The following is a 27,526-nucleotide window of genomic DNA, read 5'->3' on the forward strand; positions in this document are numbered from 1 at the left end:
CGACCGTATTGTTACCGGCCAGCGCATTTCTAGGTCCGGACTGGATTTGACCATGGACAATAATTTTGTTCCAATGTCAATGCCTTGGGCCCAGTTGCGTGGCGAATACAGTACTTATTACCAAGCCGGCGAGTTCCCTACATGCCTGATGATGGATCTACCGACACAGAATAGACCACAATTGGCAAATCATATGCCGGACGCCATTCAATCAGCCACAAATAAATACTACGTAGGAATTACTATACGTATAACTTTGGCCCCCATCGGTCCACTCGATCTTGTCCTCAACTGCAACTAACGCCGACTGCCGATCCGGAAACCGCTCCCCTTTCCTACCAAGTAAAAAGAGGGTCGGCTGTATGGATCTCGGGGTCGCTTGCAGATTTGGTCTGCTGCAGCACCTTATATGCAGGGCGGCCTGGGCACTGGGTGAAGAGCGGTATACCTGCTCTAGGGCGAAGATGGGGACAGAGTACTGGAGCCCCTTCTAAATTGCGAATCGCTTGCTAGCAATGGCGTCAATCTTTCTCTCAAGGATTATTCTAGGATGCTAGAGACAGTAATTCAGCAGTACAATGTAGTTGAACATGGATGACAAGCCGGCTCAGGTAAGTAAGCATTTTTGCAAGCAGATATTTATACTCGGGACATACCTAACGGTACACATTACCAGCGGGCACCACAACCCCCCCTTCCCCCCAGCTTATCTTCTGGGGAACCGTTTGTGGTCGTACGCATTATTAGACTGCTGAGTACGTAACACCAAAACCAATCCCCATGAGATTGCCAGCCGTAACCCTCGCCCTCAGCGGCGCGGCGCTCGTCAGGGCCGTGGCGTACCCGGGCGTCAGCTGGACGATCTGCGCCAACGAGTCAACGACATGCGCCCAGCAGAACGTCACCTTTGCATACCTTGTGAGTTTGGCCCGGACCCTCCCCCAGCAGGTGGTCAAGGAATCATGATAGGGGCCTTTTTTTCTTCTTTCTTTCTCCCTTTTCTTTCTTCTCGAGAAAGAGACTGATGGGATGTTGGCTGACTATGGCTATATGCCGGGTCTTTTTGCGCGCTCTCTCTCTCTCTTGTAGTATTCCTATCCTTTCTGGCCTTATGGGCTCTATGTTCGGGGCGTAGAGGATGCGTCGACCAATACGATTTACAGCCAGATCAACTTGTCAACGGCAGCCGATACAGCACTTGTGAAGCCTAATGTCGACACGCTGTACTCTCGTGTCTTTCTGGATCTGTCTTCCTCAGATCTGGCCGTCACTATTCCGGACATGACCGATCGGTATTGGGTAATTTCTTCTCCTTCTTTTTGTCTCCTATCTTTTCCCCTTTACAGACCTGCATCATTGCTCAAAACACATGGTTACAGACCTGGCCATTTTATGACGCGTAAGTAAGAATGGGTGGGAAAGGACAGAGCTGAAAAAAGGAGTCCGACATCTGGCAGCTGACATGATTGACTGATCCATTTCAAGCTACGCCAACGACGTTGCCAACCTCAGCCCTCTGCAGTCCTATCCAGGCGGCACATACCTCGTGCGTTACGAGCCTAACAACCCAGGTGCATGGCTAGCGGCCAACTCCACCAACTCCTCCTCCTCTTCATACGCCGGTTATGTCAACCTCCCGACGCCATATGGGATCTCTCTTGTGCGCATTCTAGTACAACCGGAGAATGGCGGCACAGCTGCGGTGAATGCACTGCAGGATCAGCTGCATGTCACCGAGATACCGCGAGACGCCCAGCCCGTGGCGCCTGCTCTGAACCTGAGCATCTTCTACGACGCGGCCATCGTGCCTGGCGGGCAGAGCATCCTCGAGCAGGGCGTGCTGAACCTCGGCGCACTACTCGCGCAGTTTAATCCCAGCGAGGTGGTCGCCGACAGGAGCTGGATCAACGAGACGCTCAGGGACGCCGGGTTTTCCTTCCCCAATGGCACCTCTGCGCAGCCCGCGGGCACAAACCTCACCGCTGCGTCCGCCTCTGCGAATGCGTCGGTGGCGGCCGAGGCAAAGAACACGGGCTTCGAGATCCAGATTGGCACCAGCTGGACCATGCAGAACACGTCGTTTATCGGGAACTACTACGATGCCTATTTTGCACGATACAGCGTCGCCACAGCCGGGTACCTCGCCATGACGGACGACCAGGTGCTCTATCCGGTGTACGGAGGGGCCTTGACCGCGTCCAACACGACGGTACTGCTCGTCATATTTGATTCGAGACCGCCCCTCGAAGACCTGGGCTTCTGGAGCCTGACAGCGTACAACGCCGCGGGGTATCTGATCGAGAACCCGATTGACGTGTATGCGCTCGGGGACAGGAGCAACCTGACCATGATGGACGGGAGCAAGTACTCCGACGGCACAGACGGGCCTTTTCAGATCCTCGTGCAGCCTGGCAATGTTGTGCCGCCGGCCAATTGGACGAGTAATTGGCTGCCTTCGCCGGCCGAAAGTGCTTCTTTTCAACTCGGCTTGCGGTTCTATGGACCGAGTGATGCTCTGAGAAACGATTCATGGACGTACCCCTCGGCCGAGACTGTTGCAGCCATCACAGCATGAGTCCAGTGAACAATATAGGAACGTCTGGGGTGTAGACGGGAGCCTATAAGAAATTAGTGGGTAGGAGTTCCGAGAATCTGCGAGTGTTAAATGGAAGCCTTGCCCGACAGCCCTGTGTCGGACTACTAGGCATAGAAAGGAAGCGACAGTCCTAGAATATTATTTTTTGGATTTCATTTTTAGCTTTCGGATCCTACCAGATGATGATGATCTGGGTGTGTGGCCGGCGACGAAATTTCAGAAAAGACTTAGCGAATGAAGGTGTGATGACGCCGTTGCGCCAGTCAGTGATCGCAGTGCTGGAAGAAGAAGATGAAGGGGAAGAAAAGAAAGGAATGAAATTTGGTTCTTGGGGGTCTGGCCATGACCAGCAGAACCAGGCAATACTATCCAAGAAGCATGCAAATAAAACCCGAGACAAGACGCGACGTGAGTCTTGGGCCCTTGAGCCTCACCGAGCAAATGAATGGTGGTGTCCATAGTAGGAAGATGATCCGACCTAGCTGCAGTTATCCTGAACAGGCAACCGAGCAAGTCGAATAAGCAGCATCGTAAGCAAAGATGGGTGGGCGGGCCAATATGAAGTCCTCCGGGAGGGGTAAGCAGAAATGTGACGTGGTGAGACCTTCTCTTCGCAGACTAGGTGCATCGGTGCCATCTGAAACCTCGAGATCGATCAGCAGTCGAGCCGAGACAGAAAAGACAGGATATGATGCAACCCAATGCGCAAATGCTTCCCCAGGCACGCATGTAATGGCTTGGCTTTGGCTGGCTGGTGTAACGAGAAAGAGGAAAAGGGCTTCATGTGTGGTTGCGGAGTAATGGCTTGGGGGAGACACACGTGCACGTACCATAGAACTCGCACTATGGTACTACGGTACATAGTAGTGGGGTCCTCGGATGTGCCATTGGACAGGGAACGCCTGGCTGCTGCTGCGGCTGCAGGAGCAGCAGAAGAGTGCATGAAGGATTGGGGCCTCCAGCTGCAGCTATTCACACCATCTCCCTTCCGATGCGGTAGGGGTTGGGCTTGTCAGAAAATCGACTGCTTGGATTGGCCCGGTTACCTCCGAGCGCATAGGCCGCCGGTATACCATTTCCTCTTCTGTCGTCCAAGGTCAGTTTGAACGGACAAATATCCTTGGTGTTGCGGTGAGGTGAGATATCCATCGTCATGAGCCCCCCCCCCCCGCCCTCGCGGCCTCTCTTTTGAGACAAGAATGGAAGACCAAAGAGAAAACAAAAGAAAACAAAAGAAAACAGCTGCATCCGAGTTGACTATCATGAGAAAAGGGAATCAAAAAGACGAGCAGCAAAGATACTGACTGTTTCACAGACTCGAAGAAGAATGGCTCTAGACGAGTTCGGCTATCCTTGCTCGGGTCATTGATGCTAGAATTGGCAGGGTCAGTAACTTGGTTAGTGGTAAAGGACTCGTTCTGCCTGCCTGCTGCATACCGCTGGAAGATTTGCAGGTGAGGTGATGGAGAGAGGCTGACGTGAGATGCGGTGTGAAGAGGTGCATCCTCTCATCTGTTTGGACAAGAGTCCGCAGCCGTATGAGGTCATGCTCATAGCCATCAAAAGATCCAGAAAGTGTTCGGACATGATTTGATTTGAGGTAACCCAAAGGAGTGCGGTCTATCGTCTTGCGTGGCTGTGCTTTCCCCACGAGAAATATTTTGCTGGGGGATGACAGGGCATCGCTGTGTTGCAAGAAGCGCGTTGGGGGCACTGCAACGCGGCTAATGCCATGGGCCTCAGTGGCTTGCGCTTGCTGCAGGTCCGCCCCGTAGGGCTAAGGCTCCCGTGGCAGGGGGCGGCCAGATACCGGCCGTCACCGCTGCATCTCTTGCGTCTTCCTCTTGCATCGCCTCACAGGCTAAGTTTCTGGAGAAGGTTGTCTGGGAGGGTCATGCTGCGGAGGCCGATGTCAACGCCGCGGTGTGAGTCTGGTGCTTGGTTGAACCGCATGATCTATTATCGGTACGAGCTACTGTCGTCGTCCCTGGATGGGGTTCTCACACACCTGCATGAGCTCCAGTCAAGCTCCCCATTAGCTCGAGGCAGAGGGCCGTGTGGACCGATGTTTCAGGCCGGGCATGACGCTATAGCATAGTGACTGTCGGTAACTGGCGAATTGCAGTCGAGCCCAGAAAACTTGCGCTTATCAATCCCCAGGAAAGCGTCCGGCTGCGCTCCCAAATCTAGTGCATCACATCATCTCCCAAGAGAGACCCATTGCTGCTGCACAAACGAGGGGTGAACTTCTCTGGTCCTGTCGGATTGCTCTGCATGTAGGGTGTTAGGTGTTGGGTGTTGGCGCAGGGGCACCGGTATTGACCCTTACCATCACCTGCCCGCGTAACTCTGTCTCTGTCTGTCTCTCTCACTCTCTTACTGTTGTTGGTAGCCACAGAGCCATTGTTGTCAGCTTGGCGCAGGCAACGTTCCCCTAAAATTAGTAAAAACGAAAGAAAATAGAAATCAAAAATCAATATTCAGCAAAATGATCGAAGTCGTTGTGGATGAGTGTCTATCTCCTATTGCGTTAGTGCGGTCAAACAAAGAAAATGTCACCATGCAGGTCTAGTGGTCCCCGGTGGGCTGAGCGGCGCTGCCTTCACCAAAGTATGCAAAACGGGACCGTTGGTCATCCCACGGCGCTGCTGAGCACATGCAGCGAATTTTGACCGGGGTGGCCCACGGAGGGCTGCGGACATATATGACTTTGCTGATGCCGTCTTCAGGGTTGCCATGAATAAATAAGATGGCAAACATCGCAAGTCGATGGTCCGGAGTTTGGTGTCAGTACCCCTCCTCTCGTTCGTTTCTTTGTTTTATTTAGTCAGTCAGTCAGTCAGTCAGTCGGCCCGCGCACAGTCGCTTCGTCGTCCACAATGCAGGGCTCGACTTCACTTCAGCTGCCAGCCTCGGACCCTCCGTCTCCGTCTTCAGATGGAGGAGCCAAATCGTCGAGGGTGTGCCTGAACTGTAGGAGGAAGAAGAAGAAGTGTGACAAGAAACTTCCCTCTTGTGGACGGTGTACTTAGTGGGTCCTTCCCCCCCCCCCCCTCTATGCTCTCATCGGCACCAATGTGTTCGAGCCTTGGAGATTATTGACGGACAAACAGCTCCCTCGAGTTCTGCCAACACGAAGACGATCAAGCAGCCTCCCGCTCGGCGGACCCGTCGGCACGAACAAGTTTCGAGAGCCTTGGAAACATAAATGCCCCAGGATCGTTTGCTGTCAGCGCTTTCTTGGGAGGTCAAATAGGCCCTGCCAACCCCACAATCAGCCCGGCGCTGTTTGCACCCCTAGGAACGACAGAAGACATACATCATTTTGTTTCTCGAAGCCTCGCCCAGATCGTAGGAGACAGATCGACAACTGAAAGCATCATACGATATTATTTTGGAACCATCAATGCCTGGTTCACTATCATCGAAAGTGCGAGCTTTGAGGAACGACTGGAGCAGATGTGGGCAGAGCCCTCGGCCGAGACTGGGCTGTTAGCATTGTGCATGCTCTTGATCGTCCGTTCGCCAGAAGAGACTCCAGCCGTCTCGATGCAGAACAGCCTTTACCATGCGGTCAAGACGCTTTGCGGTGTTGTTGTAGCCAAGCTGCCTCTGTCAACGTCCCTCCTGCAGGCGCACCTCTTGATCTGCCTGTACGAGCTTGGTCATCTGATGCCTCAACAAGCGTATCTGACTCTGGGTACATGCATCACTATTGTTCGTGCCTTCGGCTGGCTCGATGAATCGTTTTGGGGACAGGACCAGTGGATTGTCCGGGCCAGGGAGCTGAAGCTGTGCTCGATCCTGTGGTGGACCGTGGTATTTCTGGAAAGGTGCGCCAACTCGCGATCCTCCCCCCCCCCTCTGGCTTGTCGAGGCACCCAGACTAACCCGGCTCAGTGGTCTTCAATCAGAAGAACTCGGATATCCACAGGTTATTCCAAGTCTTTCCTTCGCGATCCCCTTTCCGGAGACGTTCGATCCAATTCTTCAGCTTTCTCAAGCCGGCCCAGAGCAGTATGGCGGGTCCATACAAGAGAGCACTTATAGATTTGCCAATGACGGCGACGAAAAGATAGAGACCATCGTGTTTCCAGAAGCAAAATCGGCATCCCTTCTGTCGCAGGTGCTGGTACGGACGAAACCATCAAGCGTGCCCACCCTTCCCCGCGAAACTCTACATGCCGCAATTGTGGACCATGCTCGTAACATTGTGTCGACGCCATGGAAGGACGGGAGCCGTTTTGCTGCTTTGAGCCTCGCATACACGTGAGAAGAGCCCAAGACCCTCTGAATCTCCCCCCCCCCCCCTTTTCCCCCCCCTCCCCCCTCTGTCTCTTGAGACCGTATGCTGAAGGCGGGCTAGTGCGATGCTCAAGCTCAATTATCCTCATCTAGGCCTCGGAAGGACCTCTCAGCCGGTCTTTGATCCCAGCGATAGAAGTGCTGTCCAGAGCACGATCCAAGTCATCGATTCGATCTGCCACAACGCACAGCTCATCACCTCGTCATCGGGCAGCCTGTCGTTCACGGGACCCCTGGTGCCAACACTGGCACACAGCATGTTCCTAGCGGCGAAGGTTCTGGTAACCACTGGAGGCGCGCTGGCGCAAGGAGTTGATTTTTCGAACAAGATACAACTCCTCCGGGGCTGCCTTGAGGTGTTCGCAAAGAGGTGGAAGATCGCTGGTAAGTCTGCTGCCCAGGTTACCCAAAGGAGGTCTGCTCAGTGAAAGGCTGACGAGTAGCATCAAGATCGATACGTGCAAGCACTCAATGCAGTTATCCAGGCTCAAATGAGCCGATTGCAAGCAAGATGATAGTTGTACATCCTCAAAGGAGACTGTGTCTTCTTACCAGGGGCAGAGCCTCTCCCCTTCCCCCTCCCCCAGGCGGGTGAATATGGGCGGTATAGCCATGATCGTTGTTGGCGCCGAGCGTCAGACGAAACGAGCAGTGGCTGGGTAATGGATAATTGCCATGAACATTTGACAACTTGGCTCGACACCACCATTCGTTATGGAGCAGACGTTGAACGTCGCCGAACTAGGACGGCAGAGCTGGTGTGAAAGGAACAGCAGGGACTGCTCGCGAGATACAGAAAGAAGAAGAGAGAAATACCCTCCTTGCATAAGATATAGCCTGGCCAGCATGAGAAGCTGCACGGCTGCTGGTCAGCTCATGGCTCATCGAGGGTTGCTGTCGTTCTGAAGCAGTGAGAATTGAGTTGTCTTATTCTTTCCTTTTTTCCTACGCAAAAACCTTGTTGGCGTTTTGAAACCTGGTGTCGATCATTGAGACTTGCCTGCTTCGGAGAATGCACCTTCCTCGCAGCTGCCTTGATGTATTACGTAATCCCAGACCTGCTGTTAAAGTTCTGATTAGGTACATCGTAGTGCGGGAATGCTGCCGGGTGGCTGGACTCTGCCACTTTGTGTGAGCTGATATGTCTCATCCTTCACGGTTCTTGCAGTACTATGGTATCACTGTATGTAGGGTATCATTCAGTGGTTCAGATTGAAAAGACGTAGTCGCAGATCTAAGTCGAGTTCTCAGGTCGGCAATCGGGTGAAGAGAACTAAATAGGTACTTAACCGCTGCGGGCGGTGCAACTCTTACCCGTCCCAACCTTTTTCTCTCGACCAAGTATCGCATTTTTACAAAAGTACAAGTAGAGAAAGCCTTACACACGTCTGCTCTGCTACTCACATCACTTCTCAGAAGAGATGGACGTTTCAAAAAACTTGGCAGCGACCTCTGTGCCTTTGAGTCACAACCACACACATGTACCAATGTATCTTTGACCTGGCAGCCTGCGATGCCACGCCTCTGCTTGTCGCAGATGACCCGCCCGAGTCAGATACCGTCTCCCTACCTTGGGCGCTTTGGGCCTCAGAGCATTCGATCTTCCAGTTTGTCACGTCACAAAGTCGGTGGGACGTGGTGAGCATGGCAGGGTGCGACGCCACCCACCATGACATGCGGAGACCGTTGACTTATGTTGAAACCAGCCACCCAAACTCTCTCAACAGACAACAGTCCAATAAGTCAGTCAATCGACACGAGACCGGAATACGGGACGCTCTCTCCCTAAAAACAGAGAGCAAGGCCCTGCCACACCAACACGGCGGCTCAAATGCATAGTCACTCAACTCAATCCAGTTTTGACACATTGCGGTCTCAAGCTCAGCTCATGATCCGTGCCAAAGCCACACCGCTCACGAGGCTGGCCATTCGAGGTCGTGTTCGTTTTCTATGCAAATCTATACACACGTGCTCCACGTTAGACATACGACGGCGTCCCCAATTCCCTGTTCTTCGATCGCCGCCAAGCCCGTCATCCCAGATCTACTATACTGCTTCCTCAGGCCCATGACCCTGGCTTTGGTACGGCCGAGATCCGTTCCCCCTTCAGCCCAGGAGGCGGGAGGGGATGCGCTGGCCACCTGAGGCTTTCAGCGACTAACTGGCGGGTTACCGTGTTATGCATTCACACGAACCACCTCAACACACGCCTTCCTCCCAGGCCCCCGCACGCCTCGTCAGCACGGCCATGCCGGCTCGGCACGAGAAACACGTCTTGTTGTGAGCATGCATCATCGAGAATACCACAGAATGATCCATACGGACAGCCTGCTCGAGGGCGCAAGGCCTCTCCGGTTCCTCGACAACGCATCTTCTGGTGGTGACGTTGTTGTGGAATCATCAGGAGCCACTCGAGGCTTCTCTTTGCGTGTTCAGCAGGTGTTGTGCTGGATCTCTCTGCAGCATGCCGTCCAGCTGCCAGCACAGCTTGTGTATGTTGTCATGGTGTAGTTAGCCAGGAAGGGTGGGAGGCGCAGTCTTGTCTCCTACTACCCTCGAGAGCTCGATGAACGGTTGTGTGGACTTTCGTGTCGTGTAGGTGAGATTGTTTGGCGTCCATTGACTTGAGCTCGGCCAGCCCTAGCTCGAGTGGCAGGTTCCTCCCTGTTGGCGCAAGATGGCGTCGCGATTCCAACAACGGAGTGCCAGCGCACGCCTTTCTGTTTTACTCTTTGTTTTTCTTTTCTTGGCTTCTGAGCCTCTAAATTCAGCCCAACCTGTCATCCCAAGTATAGAGGTAGTTCAAGGCCATCTGCTGAGCAGTTCGCAACGCTCAGACCTTGCCTGTTGTAGAATAGTAGCACGCCTGGATCCTGGGATGACGAGGGCGTTTCAAGAAACCTCATCTTGGGATTTGCATCTACCCAACCCCATGTCGGTATTCCGGTGCCCCTCCCTTTCCCCCACCCCCTGCTCATGGTGTTTGGTAGATTACCTCTCTGCCACCAGTGGATGATGGCGGCAGCCGTGCGGAACTATGTCATGCATCTTTTTTTGGCTTGCATGCAGGCGGCATCAGAGCAAGGATGGTCTTGTCTTTCCGGACCCCACGTTTAGTGAGTTTCCGCCAGCAGACCCAGCACTGCTCACCGTCTTGGACAGTGACACTGGTTTCTCTGCTCCTGCATTGATTATTCCCAGATCTTTCTTACATATAAATGGACAACTGACCCATTCTGAATCTGCACTAAGACAGCCTCTTGCTGCCCGACGGCGACCACCATCAAAAGGTCTGTCTGCGGGTGCGACTCAGTCATCTCTGTCACCTACCTGGATTTTATATAAATTTCCTTTTTCGGTCGCGCCCGGCCCTTTTTGTTACTTTTACTTTTGTTGCTGCCAATGACTCGTTTTGTGTCTCCCATCACTGCAATATCACCCTTCAATACGATTCGGAAAACAAGCAAGCCTTGTCCTTGAAACCAATCCTCACACCCAGAAGAAGAAGAAAGAGAAATAAAAGATGAATTCCTCGTCCACGTCGTCCTCCCCCTCGCGCACCTCGCGCAAAGCGGCCAGCCTTTCTCAAGTCTACTACTCCAACGCTGTCTATTTTCCCAACCAAAAGATCTACAATGGAGACACGCCGGGTTCCATGAACTATAACTGCATAAGCACTGTCTACTACTGCTTTGCGAACGTTGCAACGGACGGGGCCGTCTTCGTGAGTCGTGGAATACCCTTCTTCCTCGGGTAGCCTTCGGTTTTCTAGTCAGAGCACTAACAAGTCCTGTGCGCATAGCTGAGCGATGAGTATGCTGATGCTCGGGCGCCTTGTGATGGTGTATCAGGTGGCCTTGGATCCTTGATGCACCTCAAACAGAAGCACCCTCATCTGCAGGTCATCCTCTCCGTTGGGGGTGGCCAGTCGAGCCAAATCTTCCCCACGGTAGCTGCCAACGCAATGCTGCGCGACAACTTTGCGAGATCTTGTCGAGGTCTGGTCGAGGCTTCTGGTCTGGACGGCATTGACAGTATGAATTCTTCCCACGTCCTTTTTATCTTTCTCTTTCGTCTGTCTCCTTGTTTGTACGCGGCTGACACCCCTTGGTTTCTCTTTCTAGTCGTATGGAGATGTCCCCAGGACGCCGTTCAAGGCACCAATTTCCTCGCACTCTTGGCTGCAGTTCGCGCGTACCTTCCCGTGGAGCAGTACCTCCTCACGACGGCATTACCCGCTGTCCGGTCTGTCCTTGGCACGATCGACCTTCGTCGGGCCGCAGAGTACCTCGACCTGCTCAACCTGATGGCCTATGATCTGTACGGCCCGTGGAAGCCCAAGTCAGGTCACCATGCACAGCTGTATCTAGCCTCGGGCGAGAAAGACGAGAGCTGCACCGGCTCTTATGCTGTGTCTTACCTCCTCTCCCAGGGCTTCCCAGCTAAGAAGATCCTCTTCGGGATTCCCGTGTTTGGCCGGCACTTCCCGGGCGTTACCGGCCCGGGCCACAGATTTGGCAGGCCGAGTGGTGATGGCACTGTTGACTACGCCCAGCTCCCGCGCAAGGGGACCAAGGAGATTGTGGACAGGAGGGCGTGTGCAGCATTCTGTGTGGGCGGAGACAGCAACGGCAGCGGGTTCATCACGTACGATAATCCGGAGACGGTGAAGGCCAAGGCAGCTTTCGTGAAGCAGAAAGGTCTGGGGGTGAGTCATTCTTCCTGTTGCTCTTCCACCAAAAAAAAAAAAGCCAGAGAGACCCTTGTCAGAGACTGACTAGCGATGCTCGCTTTAGGGGCTTTTTTACTGGACCGGACCGGCAGATGCAAAGGACAGCAAGCGCAGTCTGATCGCCGCCGGATTCAAGGCGCTGCATAGCTGCTAATAATGATGAAGATATGACGACTACGGGCAAAAGGAAACACGCAGCGAGCATTGGCTTCTACAGGTTGGAGTTCTCGGATTAGGATAGCATGGGCATTGGCGATCAGGAAAGGATTGGACCCCCCCGCCAGGGACGGGGGGAAAAAGAAGAACAGAATGAAAAATCATGGAGCATTTCATTTGTCAATCACATTGGTTCGGAAGAACGAAACTACAGAAACATCAAAAGAATTCTACCACGAATTGGGAATGGACTCGGAAAGCAAGAGAAAAGCAGAACGCAGAAGGATACCCCGAACAGTAGCGAGAAAGATACCCCCTCCTCCCCCTCCATACTCCATAGGAAAGACTTGTTGGGTGAGAATTACAACAAAGAATGCATAGATCGGCGAGATTCTCAGATGTGAGGAGTCATTACCAGGGTGCGTACCATGTTGTGCTATGGTCTGATTTTCCGTCTTCTTACCTTTTCTGGTTTCCTTTACCCTGCCTTTTTTTTTCTTCCCCCCCTCTTGGTCAGGCCTGACGTGTTCACTCTGTCTCGTCATTACTTTAACGCCACCCACAGGTGCCCATCAAGGGTTCCAAAAAATAAGGGAAGCCACTTGTCGCACAAGCAGTTGATGTCCAAAGCCCAGCTCGGTGAGCAACCCGCGTGCAGCTTGGCACACCGGGCCTTGCCCCACGCCTTCCCAAGTAAGCACTTACTGCTGAGCCTGACTTGCATGCATATCGGCCTTGTGTTGTACTCTCTCGCTTGCGGGAAAAAAAAACCCAACAACAAAAGGTACTCCACATTCTTGTCCCTCACGTGCTAGCAGCACGGCAACCTTTACCTAGTTCCAAACAGCGCGATACTACATCAGAAGGGAGGAGAGAAAGGAGGGGCGAGCGGAGGGCAAAGGCAGGTGGTCCGACCCGATGACAAGGGATCTTGTACAGCAAACAATGGGAGGGAGGGGGGAAGAAAACTTTTTTTTCTTTCTTTCTTCGCTTCCGTCACCCTTCTCCTCTCTGTTTCTGCGACGTGCTTGTGCATATGCAGCCGTGTGGCGTGCATGTATGTGTGGTTTCTGCTGCGCGATGATGACATTTTCCGAGGGACTACCTGAACGAGCGGGGCAGCAGCGGCAGCAGCATACCACCCCCCTTCCGCCTCACACCCTCAGCCCAGGGTGGACAGCCCTGTGTGTATGTGTGTGTGTGTGTGTGTGTGTGTGGTCCATGAAGACCCGATTATTGCTTGTCCCGGGGAGGTAGGCAGCCCAGGAGAACTGTCTCGTTTCAGCCGCGCGCCGTAAGGCAGAGGTCCCTCTTCTTCTCCGGCAGGCGAGGTGAAACGGAGTGGGCTTGGCCCTGAAAGAGGACGTCTGGTGAAGAGTGAACTCGTACCCAGCCAGCCTGCCTGCATATGCGAGGGGCGCAACAGTTACGGGGCGAAATTCTCCCCTCCTGCTTCCTTCACCTGGCGTGCTGCAGGATGGAATGGACTGAGTTGACTGCCCACTGGTCCACGCAATCCGCTTAGGATGTTATTATTCTATCATTCTTCTTCGTTTCCATTTCTTATTTCTGTGAGTCATCATCAACTATGCTGCCGTCGACTTTGCAGTACGCCTTGCATGTTGGGCATCGATAGCCTTATGAACCTGAAACGAATGTCACGCTGCGATGCAGCCACAAAGCGTACAAGTGGCACTCTCCGCATCATCTCTCGTTCATTTCTACCCTTTTCCCTTTTAATTCACCTTTCTCTCTATTTCTCTCTATTTCTTTCTATTTTTATTTTTTTCCATTTTTTCATTATTATTCTTTGGTCCACCTCCTTTCTTGACTTGTTGTCATCGGGCACCGCGACTTTCATCCCTACAGCTGCATGTCGGAATATCGTGGTGGCAGGGTAGGCTCGGCTCTACCCGATGTCTGGGTGACATCAGTGACGACATTGGTCGAACCGATGAAATTTTTACCCAAGAGTGTGGGATGATGCATCTGGAATGTGCTTGGGGGTTTTGTTGGATTTCCTGTTTCGTTTCAGAAAATTTGAAGATTGACTCTCTGTCTGACTGCCAGAGCAGAAGGAGGGTAGGGGTAAGGGGGCATTGAGTGCTGCCACAGTGGTCTAGATGCTGACTTTGGGTGAAGGGAGGGGGGAGCTTGCTTTGGCACTGGCTTGGCTTGTCAAGCAGAAGATCTGGCCCCCAATGCAAATGCACTTTGAGGCATGACACTTGGGGCTTTCAAACAAAGTAGACTGACTACACTTCGCCTGGGGTTCTTTTAAATAAATATGCATGATCGTGGAGACTTGGAGGAGAACCACAGAAGTTTAAGTCAGCCTGGATCTTGTCATCGAAAATATGTAGAGTAGTACTTAGGAATTAGAATTGCTTTCAGGAGGTTTAAAGCCGGCTGTTTGTACCCCTGTTCGTTGCTTGCCCCTGTGTCTCTAGGCCCAAGCGCACTGGGCAGAGCTGAGACCCTGGAGCTGTCACTGGGGGGCTCCGAGCTGAGGCTGTCTCACATGCAACGTCGCCAGACTTGATAGACTTCCCAGAAACCACCATCAAGCAACAACCATGAATATCGTGGAGGGGAACAGCCTTCTCGACCCATCATCACTTGATGCTGGTATGTCCCCATTCTCTTCCCAGCAGGCCATTGTACCTATGGCCCAGAAAGTCCTCCCTTCCTGAAAGCAAGTAAACAAAACAACGTCCACTAACATACATCCTTCCGTACGGCAGTCGACTACGATCCCATAGACCACCTGAACGCCCTCTTTTCCCATCCCTCCGCCGCCGTCACTTCCATCGCCCGCGTCTCCTCCACCCTACAGACACACAAAGATGAGCTCACGACCTCCATCAACACCAGCGAGGCCTCGCAGGCCTGGCGGCCCGACTCGTCCCTCGAGCGCATGCAGACGGCCCAGGCGGAGCTCGCCTCGCTGTTCCAGCGCATCGAGGGCGTGCGCACCCGCGCCCAGCAGACCGAACGCGACATCACCACCATGACGGCCGAGATCAAGCGCCTCGACGGCACCAAGCGCAACCTGACCCTCAGTATGACCGCGCTCAAGCGCCTGCAGATGCTGACCACCGCCTACGAGCAGCTGCGCGGGCTGGCCAGGACCCGCCAGTACCGCGAGTGTGCGGGGCTGCTGCTCGCCGTGCTGCAGCTCATGAAGCACTTCAACAGCTACCGGAGCATCGAGCAGATCGCCGTGCTGAGCAGGAACGTCGCCGACCTGCAGAGGGAGCTGCTCGAGCAGGTCTGCGAGGACTTTGAGATTGCCTTCGCCAAGGGCGAGATTGCCGCGCGCCGTGGCACCTTGGTCGAGGCGTGCCTTGTCGCCGACGCCCTTGGTGACACCGCCAAGAGCAGGCTGATCGCGTGGTATGTCAACACTGAGCTGCGAGAGTACCGGCAGGTGTTCAGGGGCAACGACGAGGCGGGCAACCTGGACAACATCGGCAGGCGGTATGCCTGGTTCAAGCGCATGCTCAAGACGCACGAAGATGAACACGCCGTCATCTTCCCGCCGCACTGGAGGGTGAACGAGATGCTGGCCATGTCCTTCTGCGACGGCACTAGAGAGGACTTCAAGGGCATTCTCGAGAAGAGCATGAGGCGGGCCGACGGCAACAAGATCGACGTCAACCTGCTACTCAGCTGCCTGCAGGAGACGATGGACTTCGAGCAGGGCCTGGAGAGGCGCTTCGGGAGTGAGCTACCGCGCGCGAGCATCGACACGCTCAGCTCCTCGGATGATCGGACGCAGAACTTCCACGGGTCCATCTCCGTAGCGTTCGAGCCGTATCTGAGTCTCTGGGTCGAGTCGCAGGACAAGACCCTGGCGGCCATGATCCCCAAGTACAAGAATGACCCTCTGATCCCGGAAGATGAGGAGTTCTCGACCAGTGCTGTCATACCGTCGGCGATCGAACTGTTCCAGTTCTACAAGATCACCCTATCTCAGTGTGCCAAGTTGTCGACGGGAGAGCGGTTGCACGACCTGGCCAAGATCCTGGCCAAATACCTGGAGGAGTATGCCCAGCAAGTCCTGCTGGGAGTTCTCCAGCGGGGCGGCCCTCAGGGACCAGCACTGAAGGACACCGTTCTGGTTCTCAACACGGCGGACTTTTGGCACACCAACACCGTCCAGCTGGAGGACAACATCAAGAAGCGCATCGACCCGGAGCTTGCGGCCAAGATCGACCTGTCGTCGCAGGCGGACGCGTTTCTAGGCGTCGCTAGCGCCTCTGTCCAGGCGCTGGTGCACAAAGTGGAGGCGGACTGCGAGGGAGCCTGGCGAGAGATGAAGAACACGAACTGGCGGGACATGGAGAGCGTGGGCGACACCAGCTCGTATGTCAACGAGCTTCTGAAGCACATCAACACCCAAGCCGAAGAGATCCTCTCACTCATCGTCAAACAACAATACGCAAGGGCCTTCTGCGACAAGCTGGTCGACCGTCTGGCGGCGGTCTACATCACGAATATCGTGCTATGCCGTCCCATCTCTGAAGGCGGTGCTGAGCAGGTACGTCTGTTCTCTTTCGAAAACACTGTGTGTGCGCAGCTGATTTGCTAAATTTCTCTGCTTCTTTCTTGTAGATGCTTCTCGACAAATATACCCTTGTCAAAGATTTCGAGAAGCTCATTTCATTCCACAACTCATCATCCGCCTCCAACCCTCCAGCGTCTTATGTCAAACGCGTCAACCAGAGCATGACGCGCATCGACCCACTTCTCAAGACCCTGCAGGTCAGGCCCTCACCCCCCGAGGGTCTCGTGCAGGCCTACCTGATCCACATTGGGGACCGCTCCGACAGCAACTTTAAGAAGATTCTCGAACTCAAGGGTGTGCGCAAGCAGGAACACGCCCACCTGCTAGAGTTGTTCGCGATCCATCGGGACGGCGCTGGCGCTGACAAGCAGCTGGTCGACACCTCGCCCCTTCTTACGCCTCTCATGATGACCTCAGCGTCTGCTCTCGGCAGCGCGGGTCTCCCAGTCATGAACTTACCTGGCGGCCCCGGCTCGGCTAGTCTGCAAGGTCGGTTTGATGCGGCATCGCTGGGCGAGAAGCTGCTCAGCGCCGCGCGTGATGCGTCTGACCGTCTGGGTACCCCCACCACCGGAGGTCCCGCAGGTGCGCCAGGAGAGAAGGTCACGATCAACGAGAATCTGAAAAATATTGGCAAATTCTTCAGGAGGGACATTGGAGTGCGATTTGGCAAGAGGGATATCACTCCTACCGGAGGTGGTGGTGACGACTCTCAGCGGGGGTAATGGGGAGAAGGGAAAAGGGGGAAACCGCTTTTGCGGCCGCCAGCGCAGTAATCGGACAACGAAGTTCCATTTCTCTCCCTCCTACGGGTTCACAGTATTCAAATCTTGAAAAGCACCTGACGTTTTTGGATAAGCAAGTGGTCAGAACATTATCGTACATGCATGCACTGTATCTTGGGTACTTCTGGAATACGACGTGTCCCTTGACATTCTTATTTCCCCTCATCAAAACAATCAGAAACCTTGAGAAAGTTATCGAGCCTTATGAGATCGAGTAACACAACGTCCCTCGTATCAAGTCGAGGTTCAACTCTCCTTTTTCGACAAGATTGTTTTCCTTGGCGGGTTTGTGAGCAGGAAGGAGCAAGCAACAGGGGCTACAGTGCTTACAAGGGATTTCCTTCAGGCCCAGCTAGCACTAGAGGGATTTTTCTTTGTCAACAACAGCATCATCAACAATGACTATTCTAACCCACTCTTGTTACCAGAGGTCGTAATTCAACCTTTTTCACAAATCAAACCAGCTAGGGGTCTGTACTGTACGCCGTCTTCTTGATGGAATTGGCAAGATGGTGGCAACTCGACTGACTTCAACAGGGCCATTTCTTTCTTGTCAATAAAAATAAAGAAGAAAAAACGGGGATGACAGGATGACGGTAAGCATCAGATTGAAAGGGCGCCGAGGGTGTGAAGGTCATCTCATCGCGTCCACGGGCCAGGGCTAAGACCCGCTTGTTTGTTTCCGGTATAACACGCCATTGGCCAAGTAAGCGACGATGGCTGCCAGGCGCAGTAGCTTATTTACAGCAGGATTGCCGTGAGGCTGACCTCGACCTCTTCTCTTTCGCCCTGAGGAAGGGAGAGGGGGCCAGAAATGGTGTGAGTTTTTGGAGACAATCCCTCTCTTTCACTCTCTATCACGCGAACGTGGCCAGCTACCTGCATTGGGCTCAGACGCCCAAGCCTTTACCGTTGTACGTCTCATTCCATCCATCACCACAGTCTCGAGGCGGTTCGTCACGCGGCAATAAGTGCCCACTGTTATAGGATCCACGGATGGTCTCACTGCCCGCCACGACGACCTTTGGCACAACAAAACTTGGTTATGCACCTACGCCTGAAGATCACCGCATTCCTCAGCCCGTAACATGTCGACGCTGCTTGCAGAAAATGGTCTAGAGCCTCAACCCAAACAAGGATTGGACTGCCCCAAGTCCCACTGAGCTACGAGTACCATGCAGTCTTCGCCTGGCCGCCACGCTGTGCCGCTGGCATGATTATGCAAACATACCCGCGATGGATCGATTTTCGAATCCTTCCAGCTGCCTTGTACCACCAACCTCTCTGTCTCTCACTCCTTTCTGCACGGCCCCCTAGGTATAGCATAAACAGGGACGTCTCAAGGGAAGGGGGATGCAAGTTCTAGAATGAGGGATACACCTGGGACGTTTTCTGGTTTGCACCATCCGTTGCTCGACATTTCTAGGGTTCCTGGAGACGAACCGAGACTCGAGAAAGTGCGAAGCACACACAAAGAGAGGTCTGTGGAAGCAGTCGTTGATGACTTTTGGCGTGCTAGCACTGTGGCGTCAGTACCTGCATTGATGCTTTGGATGGATCTGTGATGCTGGGGCGGAATCTTGTTTATTTTTTTCCTTTCAGGAGAACCTGCACCGTCCTGTCTAGCACCACACAATCTCTCTCTGACACACACAGGCACATGCACGCTTGCAAAGTCACGTCAGCCTTCATTACCTGACCTTGCCCTTTGTCAGTTCAGTCCAGGGAGATCCGGTTGCCACTCGGCCGGCTTTCTTACCGATCCTGTCTGCTTACGTTGGGCGACTTCCAACCTTCTTTTCCTATCTTTTTTTCCCCCTCCCTCCTACTTCTTCGAACTCTACACTCAACCCCAACGCTGGTCTATTGCACACTGCCACCGCACACAAACGCATTCGTGGGAAGAGAGAGAGGCACCGATGGTGGATGACAGCCTCGGCCGAACACGTCGCCGCGAAGACGAGGTGAGGAGACATCTTTTCCCCCGACAAAGATGTCCAACGCCGGACCTCTCACGACGACATTCACCGCACCGCCGGCCTGCACGACTGCGACCGGCCTCTACCAGATATGGGACGCCACAAACACAGACTCGTTGTACTACTATGAGCAGGGGCCGCTGGCCTCGATGACGAGTTGTTACCCGAGTGGTTACGACCCGGTGCCTGAGCAGTACTACTCGCCTGGCTTGTGTCCGAGTGGGTATACTGCAGCTTGCTCGAGCACGGATGTGGTGTCGGCCACGGTGACGGAGACCGCATTTGCCTGCTGTCCGACGGGTGTCGTATACACGTGTGCGGCGAGCTCAACGCCAGGCCAGCAGTACCTGGGATGCACGACGAGCTTTGGTGGACCCCTGGCCGTGGCGGGCGTGACGGCGGTATCTGACGGGCAGTCGTATACCACGTCGACGACGGAGAATAATGGATTCGTGATGGGAGCCAACAGCATTGCAGTACGGTTTCGTTCGGGAGACTTTTCGGCCGGTGCGATTGCCACGGTAAGTTTTCTACAGATGACAATTTGTTTTCGATTGACGAACCACCTGCTGACAACCGTCTCTTCCTTTGTCTCTCAAACATAAGACCTCTGGAACGACGACAGCACCATGTCCAATAGAGACAGCATCCATCACGCCGTCGCCGTCGCCGTCAACGGACAGCAAGGCACTGTCGACTGTGGGAATAGCTGGAATAGCAGCCGGCTCAGCAGGAGGAGCTCTCATCATCGCCAGCTCGCTGGGTCTCTTCCTCTGGCTCCGCAGGAGGAAACAGAGGGCATCACGAGTACAACAGTCGAAAGGCCGATCCATCTCAACAACACCTACACCACTATTACCGCCACCACCACCGCCACCGCCACCAGCACCATCAAGTAGACCACCGCGACCACAACGGCCCCCAACCCTGCCGCCCCCACCGCCCCCTAAGGACCGACACCTCTGGCCGACCTCGCCGACCCCGAGCAGCACGAGCGACTTCAAGAAGCATTACTACTACTCCCATCGCGACGACTTCCCCAGGAGGTCCCGCTCCTATGATGACTTCAAGAAGTATTCTGGCCGGGACACCAAGTCGACCTTCGACAGCCTCCACGGGCCCTTTGAGCTCCCCACCGCAACCACCGCCGGGAGCAAGAACGATCTCGAGCTGCACGAGCTGTACAGCGATTGGCCCACGAGCCCCAACTCGACGACAGGATTGGTGTCGCCCACGAGCAAATTCTCACACTCGGCGTCGGCGAGAAACCATCAACAACACCAGCTTGCCTCGCCTAGGTCCAGGGACTACTTTCCCCCGCCGCCGTCGCCCCAGGTCCCCGCCCGCTATTGGACACCGACGCCACCGCCTCCGCTGCTGACGAATACGACGACCTACGGAAGCAGTAGCCAGCCAGCCGAGCTCGAGTCGCCGTCGCGTAGCTTTAGGTCGCCGGCGCGGCAGAGGCGGATGCCTAGTGGGCGGTTGGGGAGCAGCTGGGCGCCGGCCGAATTGCCCGGGGACTGTGAGTCTCCTGGGGTTAGTGGGGCCCCACAAGGATTTTTGTGACAATATCAACATCTTGTTTCTTATATGTTGTGGATCTATTTCTCTTTTCCCTTTGTTTCATCTTGGTGACGATGGCAAAATTGTCATCCATGAGGCTGTATGAACGTTAGCTGTACGAATATTCTGGGTTCTACGGTGGGGGGGGGGGGGGTGGAAGGATTGTATTTGTATCTCGTGCATTGCTTCGGCGCTGGACTTTGATTTCTTTTCTTTTTTTTTCTTTCTTCCCCTTTCATTTTTCTCTCTCCTGTCCTGTCCTTTATTACAAAGGGAGGGACGTATTGGTTTCAATTCGACATCTGAGCCTTGTCAAGCGCAAGATCAGAGGGGTGTATTCACACAGAAAAATTCCGGCTACCTTTCCTATTCGTGTAATATTTCTCTCTCTTTCTCTCCATGGAGCAAGGAAGAAGCAATTGTGGAGCAAAATCTTAGGAGGGAGAGAGGGACACTAGCATTGGGCTCATGTTAAATCAGGCAGGAAATTCTCACGATGGGGAAAGCAAGACAGAGCATGATAAGATGGTTGTGCAAGATATTGAGCATGGTGAAAGTGCGCAAACACATATCTGTGCGTTCTGGAGGGATACACTGGGTGTGTACAATACATAGCAGCGCGTGGTGAAGAGTTTACTGCTAGTAAAGCAAAGATTGTACCAATAAATCATACAGTCAGTCAGAATGAGTTTCTGGGTTCGAGAGATGTGTCTACGCAGAACGATAAAGAGTTCATGGCTGCGTTGTGTCCTTGAGGTGGTGAGTGATGTCTGTTCATATCACAAGTTCTCCGGGCTATGTGAGATACTTTTCTTAGCTGTGGTGTGTTTACATATTTCGTCGTGGTAGGTGTGGTAGAATGCGCTTTGCTGTGTATGTGTCTAGATAGCAAATGCACGCGGGATCTCGAATTGCCCATGTACTGAGTAATTGCACAAGTCTGGCCTTGTCCTGTTCGCTCACCCTGGTCTGCTCTTCTTGCTCTTCTCCTTTGGAATCAGCCGTTTTGCTACGCCATGAGGCGTCACATGAAAACACATGTGCTACAGTACAAGCAAGCCCAAGCTGGGACCCAAGGATTAATATTGTCTCCAGCGGGGTGTGTTCGTAGAAAGAAGACCATGGGGCGAACGGTAACATGCTGGCAGGCCCCTCGGCGCAGCATCAAAGAATCCTCGAGAAAAGGGAAAAAAGAGAAGGGGAAGAACAAGAGAAAAAGGAAGACAAGTCTGGACGAATAAATCGAACGCATGTTGGGGTAACATGTATAGAGGAATCAATTACTGGTGACTGGATGCCATGACGGAAACGCGCGTCTCCCCTTCTCATTGGGACAGCAGGCGATAGGCTCAGGTTGACGTGAATGCCACTGGAGCCATGTGGTCGGGACCAAAAGTTTGGGAGAGGACCGTGTAATATAGTAACCACGTGTGAACGAGAGCATCAAGAGAAGTAAAGACGAGAGAAAGAAGACGGAGGAACCTGGTACGCTTAGGACCAACCTTCCCGTGTTCAAAGTGACAGCTCGCTGTATTGTCCACACAATGTGACATCGAGCTGTTGGGAATCTCCCCAAGCGTAGACCTGCCATGCGCTTGACGAGATCCTCGGCTGCCCAACGACAAACTTCCTTCCATCCCCGGCCTGGCCCCTCCTTCAACAAATAGCCGCAACCTTTGCCAACCGCCCAAGCAGATCTATTGCCGAGAGAGAAGAAAAAAGTACCACCAGGCGCTTGCAACGTGATCCACACATCCACAAACGCAGGCACACACACACACACACACACACACACACACACACACACACACACACACACAAGTTTAACCTTGCTCCAGCCTGGCCAGCCAGAAAGAAGGGTGGGCGCGGTAACAAGCAAAAAGAAGAGAGGGGAAATAAAAGGTTGGAGTGGGGAGAGAGAGAGAGAGTACTATGTAGAGAGGAGGGAGGGGGCAAAAGTGACAATACACTTACCCAATCAGAGGACCAGGCGCGCGATGAGCCCATACTTGTCTTTTCCGCGGACGAATCGAAAAGAAGCTTTGCCCACTCTTGTTGTTTGCCGGGCGTCTAGATGCAGTGTGACGGGTGAGATGATTGGGCGTGGACCCCTGAAAAGGTGTGGGTGGTTTTTTTGTTGTGTTTCTTTTCTGGCGTGTGTGAGTGCAATGGTACATGTGCGCGATCCTAAATTTGGACCAGTGCTGATACCCTACCCCTGCCACATCCATTACAGTACCACCAATGTTGGTGTGTGTATGTCTCTCTCGCTGTTTTCTTTCTTCTCTTCGTGTAAGCCTTTTTGTCGGTATGTTCTCCCCGAGGTTGCCTCCAAGGGACAAGGGGGTGCGGCGACGCTCTTTTCAGAGAAAGATGTTCGTATGCAAGCCATCCCGCTAGTGGAGGGGACTTGACAGGGTCCACAGCGCTTAGAGAGGAGAATTAGCCCGTACTATAGTAGACATGCTTTTTTTTTTTTGGGCAGAAGGGCGGGTAGAGAGCGACGGCCGTGGCTACCATGCCTTTTCTCGGTTGAAGGAGGAGAAAAATACCCCAGGCAAGAGAAGGCGAGAGGAGAGAGACAGCCAGCCAGCCAGACAGCCAGACAGACAGGGTGCAAGGTATCTCGGTCTAATCAGACAGGCCTGTTCGCTTCGTTGTGGTGCACACTGCATTGCAACGGGCGGCTGCTGTTGCTCATTGTGATGAGTGGTGTTTTTGATAGTCGCTGGAGTAGGTGGCTAGCCATTAATGTTTGCCATCATCCGCCTGTGATAATTTGACTTTTTCTTTCTTTTTCTTCTTTTTCCTTTCTTCCTCCTATTACTCCCTTTTGTTTTTAGCTGCTCACCGTCCCGTCAAGCTTTTGTTCGTTTTATTTGCTTGCTTGCTTGCTTGGTGGGTTGTGAGGCTCTTTGTTGCCCCGAGTCGACCGAGCCCTTTCTGCATTGTGCGACGTGTAGAAGACGAAGAAGAAGAGGAAGAACCTGCTGCAGCACCACCATCACCATTCAAACTCGACAATGTACTCATAGCAGAGTGGATGAGACGAAACCCTTTTACACACCCTCCCTCGCCCTTCAACACCATATCCATCCCGAACGAAGGGGTCCAGAGTCGCAGACGCTCCACCTTGTGAAGGAGATCAAAAATAGAAGGAGAGGACGGACAAGGAAAAAAAATATTACAGGAGGTGTCAAGACTTCTGATTACTATTTTCATCCCGTCAAGATGTCGCCCAGATTACCACAGGGAGGCGCCTTCTCCCTATTCCCCAGGGAGAGATCGCCTTCAGGCGGAATGCAGCAGCACGTGGGGGCCGCCGGGTCCGGCCCCAGACCATCCATCGACTCTGTGACGCGGGACTCACCCTCCAGGACGGGAAGGCGCACCCCGCTGGAGCGCAAGATGTCCGTGAAGGACGGGAAGAAGCCGGCAGCCGTGGTAGGCAACACGGAATCATCTGGTGCCAACAACAACAACAACTACAACATCAATGCCTCGCTGTCGAAGGAGGAGGAAGAGGATGGAGAGAAGGAGGACCCAGTAATAATACAACGCCCTGCTCCTGTGGTTCTGGCCAGCTCGACAACATCGCCACCACCTCGCTGTGGCACGGCCTTCTCAGAGGCGCAGACCCTCGTGCGGGAGAACAGCACGCGGTCCAGGAACTCGATCGCCAAGCTGCCGCTCGCGCCTGAGGAAGGCAGCAACATGGCCAACGGAGCCCCAGCACCAGCACCTGTGCGCTCCATCTTCCCAGAATACAACCCCAATGTGCCCCTTGCCCAGCAAAACTACTACCCGACCCAAGTCAGCCCCACGAGCATCCCACCAGAGGCCATCAGCCGGCGCCTCTACTCACCGACCTCTCCAGACGCCCACAGCCAACACCAACAACACCACTCAACCTCCCTTCCCAATAATAACAGCAACAACGGGCCCCAATCTCCACCTCTCCGGAGCCCACAGAGCGCTGGGACCGCCAACACTGCTGCTCCACGTAGGTGGCCTCCGCCCCGCGCCAATGAAGTGCACCCTGCCCAGCCGCCCACTATCAGCACGACCGAGCAGCTCCGTGACTACTGGAAGGTAGCCAACGGGTGGAAGGCAAGCGCGAGCGAGGGGCGCGTGTACACCTTCAAGGTCAGCTGCGAGCGGGACGCCCCCATTTACACCCTCGCCTCGAGAGCCCAGCAGCCCTTTTACCGCGTCAAGCTGGATCCCACGAGCACCTCTGCCAACGTCTCCGTGTCGCGCTTTGACCCTGCTCGGCCGTACAAGCCGCCTGTGCCGCCCAAGGATCACAGCGGCAGCCGCAGCCGCAACGGGAGCAGCGAGAGCGTGGGCGGGAGCGGCCTGAACCTGTCCCTCGGCAAGGAGACCAGCGCCAAGGGCTGGCAGGAGGTGCTGGCCACGACGATCGAGGAGAAAGCAAGGCACCACGCCCCGCACGACGGGCTCGTGGCCCTTCTATTCCCGTCCGCGGCCGCCAAGTTGGCCATGGAGAGCCAGTACACCAACGCGGCGGCGTGCGCCATGGCCGAGCGCGAGTGTGCACGGCTCGTGTGGGACGACGACAGCGGGAGCCACTTCCTCGTGCACCCGGCCCTGGCCATGCCGTTCTGCGTCACCATCGAGCGGAATCCAACGTGGTCCCGCACAGAGTACACGCTCGAGCACATCGAGTCGCCGCAGCACTTTGCCCGCCTGACCAAGGACGGCACGGGCACGGGCTGGCTGGAGATCGACACGGGCATCGCCTCCAAGATCGACGCCGTGTACCTGGCTGATGTCGCGGTCACGGCGCTGCTGCTGGTCGCGCATGCCGACGGCGACTTCAGCAGGGTCGAGGTCTTTGAGCCGCCGCCGTCCATCGGAAGCGGACGGGACAGCAGGCAGGACAAGAGGCCGTCGAGTCGCATCAGCCGGCTGAGCACCAGGATCGGGACGGGCGGGAGTGGCGACAAGAAGAAGAAGGTCGGCAAGAGCCCGCTGGAGTCGTTCGAGCTAGACCTCGAGAGCCAGACGAGCGAGCTGAAGAACCACTTGTCGTCGAGTAAAGAAAAGGACGGGACGCCGGGCTGCGCGAGGATCCTCATCTCGGTGCTGAGTGTCACCTTCAAGTGCTTGATATGGTGCGCCACGGTCGCCTTCAAGGCGCTGACGGCTTGTATTGCGCTGATTGCCAAGTGCCTAACTTCTGAGAAGTTGTAAGTCGCGCAAAGCAAAGAAGGCAAAAATATTTGTTCATGATATGCACGATGGATGATACGAGAGAGAAAGAAAATATATCGGTAATGGTTGTAGATGATGACGATGGGCCGGCGAGTTGCACCTGAGGGCGTGGGGTCTCTCTTGGGTTTTTCTTCTTCTTCCTTTCTTGTTTATTTCTTTGGCATTGTATTTCCCATGATACCTCTTCTGTCTCGGCATAATTCGAAAGCTTCTTGCGGCCGGCCCTGCTTACTTCCCGGCGCGTGCTGGGGATTGACAAAAATGATCTGGGCCGTCCCACGTTCTTCCGCTACCTCTTGCGCTCGCGCACCTTGAAGTTCTTCCCTTTCTTAGTGATGCCTCCCACTGTAGCCGTCTTGGCCATCTTTGCCCGCTGCATCTCGAGCTCCATCTCGGTCTCCGTCAGGGCGCTGAGCTTCTTCTTTGCAGTCTGTAGCTTCTGTCGTAACCGCTCGGCGTTCTGCCTCTTCCGCATCTTCTCTTTCGTTTTCCTGTCGTCCATGTCCACCATGTCGTCGTCGCTGTCCTCCGGCTCTGGCAGAATCTCGTCCCTGTCCTCGGCAGTGTCGGCAAACACAATCTTTTTTGGTTTCGACTGTGCCTTTGTCGTCCGCCGCGGTTCCTCGTCGTCCTCGTCACTGTCAAGGTCCTCATCATCATCTTCCTCCGCATCGGCAGCAACACCGGCAAACGCGCCAGCAATCACAGCCCGCTGCTCGAGCCGTGCCACCTCCTTGGCGGCCACGTTGCGCATGGTCCGCAGGTAGCCGATGTCCTGCGTCTTGAGCAGCCGCACGGTGTCCACGTCCATGGCCTTGTTGCCCCTGTCGCCTGCTACCGTGCCCGTCCACCTCTTGCCGCCCGCGAGCTTGTCTGTGGAGAACTTGCCCCGGGACACCATCCCGAAGTAGAACTCATCTTCGTTGCGCTCGGCGGCCTTTTGCTTCAGGCTCTTGAGGACAGTCTGTTTCTTCTTGTGGTCTTTGGCTCGGAGGGCGTAGTCCTGGTGGAAGAAAGAAGAGAGAGGGGAAATTGTCAGCGCCCAGTTCGTCATGCGTCGATAGGGGGGGGGGGGGGGGGTTTGTTTAAACGAATGAATTCGATAGTGTGGACGTGGGAAACAGGGAAGAAGAGCAAAAGCGTACCTTGTGCTTCTCGAGAAGGCCGAGCCTCTCGCGTTCCTTGAGCTGGCCTCTCTCGCGGTGCGAGCGGCGTTGTATTGAGTTTCGTAATGAGGACATGGCTTCTGATTTTGGTAGTGGAAGGAAGAGGTTTGTTTGGCGGACTGCTGGGCGAAAGAAAGGAAAGACGATTCTTTGGGAGAAGGCAAGAGTAAAGTAGAAGATGGGAAATTTCCAGATTGCGATAAGATAAGGAATGGCCTTAGCGCAGACTCTCTATGCCTCATTCCTTCAAGTAGTTTAAAGTATAGAATTTGTTCATCTCAGCAACGGTTTCTAGGAATAAATACAAGCCACTGTTTTGACACATGTCTTATGTACAATCTTCCAACTCTCCATACATCCGAGAATGCCAGGCGTCCTGTTGTTTATCCGTTCTTGGACGTAAAGCGCCTGCGATCCACGCATTGTGTCGTCC

General features: G+C 54.2%; 7 protein-coding genes across 7 annotated transcripts; 5 read left to right on the forward strand and 2 right to left on the reverse strand.

Moving 5' to 3' along the window:
• Positions 1–1,197: 1,197 nt before the first annotated feature.
• M406DRAFT_259012 (uncharacterized protein) lies at positions 1,198–2,575 on the forward strand (the record flags this gene model as incomplete). Its single annotated transcript, XM_040917270.1, has 3 exons — positions 1,198–1,299; positions 1,380–1,399; positions 1,486–2,575. Coding segments are annotated over 3 exons (1,212 nt in total), but the record flags the coding sequence as incomplete, so codon positions are not given.
• Positions 2,576–5,475: 2,900 nt separating this feature from the next.
• M406DRAFT_331026 (uncharacterized protein) lies at positions 5,476–7,564 on the forward strand (the record flags this gene model as incomplete). Its single annotated transcript, XM_040920589.1, has 5 exons — positions 5,476–5,627; positions 5,710–6,429; positions 6,497–6,865; positions 6,963–7,285; positions 7,512–7,564. 5 exons carry the CDS (start codon positions 5,476–5,478, stop codon positions 7,562–7,564), a joined length of 1,617 nt encoding a protein of 538 aa, XP_040775664.1.
• A 2,860-nt stretch (positions 7,565–10,424) lies between these two features.
• Positions 10,425–11,787, forward strand: M406DRAFT_42407 (family 18 glycoside hydrolase; the record flags this gene model as incomplete). The annotated part of the gene is made up of 4 exons (XM_040924192.1): positions 10,425–10,625; positions 10,704–10,935; positions 11,026–11,609; positions 11,698–11,787. 4 exons carry the CDS (start codon positions 10,425–10,427, stop codon positions 11,785–11,787), a joined length of 1,107 nt encoding a protein of 368 aa, XP_040775665.1.
• A 2,578-nt stretch (positions 11,788–14,365) lies between these two features.
• Positions 14,366–17,084, forward strand: M406DRAFT_340256 (uncharacterized protein; the record flags this gene model as incomplete). The annotated part of the gene is made up of 3 exons (XM_040921540.1): positions 14,366–14,417; positions 14,534–16,332; positions 16,407–17,084. 3 exons carry the CDS (start codon positions 14,366–14,368, stop codon positions 17,082–17,084), a joined length of 2,529 nt encoding a protein of 842 aa, XP_040775666.1.
• Positions 17,085–21,490: 4,406 nt separating this feature from the next.
• M406DRAFT_55826 (uncharacterized protein) lies at positions 21,491–22,054 on the reverse strand (the record flags this gene model as incomplete). Its single annotated transcript, XM_040924558.1, has 1 exon — positions 21,491–22,054. A coding segment is annotated over exon 1 (259 nt), but the record flags the coding sequence as incomplete, so codon positions are not given.
• Positions 22,055–24,097: 2,043 nt separating this feature from the next.
• Positions 24,098–25,906, forward strand: M406DRAFT_258597 (uncharacterized protein; the record flags this gene model as incomplete). Its single annotated transcript, XM_040917244.1, has 1 exon — positions 24,098–25,906. The coding sequence occupies one exon, from the start codon at positions 24,098–24,100 to the stop codon at positions 25,904–25,906; it is 1,809 nt and encodes a 602-aa protein (XP_040775668.1).
• A 310-nt stretch (positions 25,907–26,216) lies between these two features.
• Positions 26,217–27,168, reverse strand: M406DRAFT_331031 (U3 small nucleolar RNA-associated protein 11; the record flags this gene model as incomplete). The annotated part of the gene is made up of 2 exons (XM_040920590.1): positions 26,217–26,930; positions 27,073–27,168. 2 exons carry the CDS (start codon positions 27,166–27,168, stop codon positions 26,217–26,219), a joined length of 810 nt encoding a protein of 269 aa, XP_040775669.1.
• Between the last annotated feature and the right edge of the window lie 358 nt (positions 27,169–27,526).

Source organism: Cryphonectria parasitica (genome assembly GCF_011745365.1).
Source record: "Cryphonectria parasitica EP155 unplaced genomic scaffold M406scaffold_5, whole genome shotgun sequence".
Classification (NCBI taxonomy): Eukaryota; Fungi; Ascomycota; class Sordariomycetes; order Diaporthales; family Cryphonectriaceae; genus Cryphonectria; species Cryphonectria parasitica.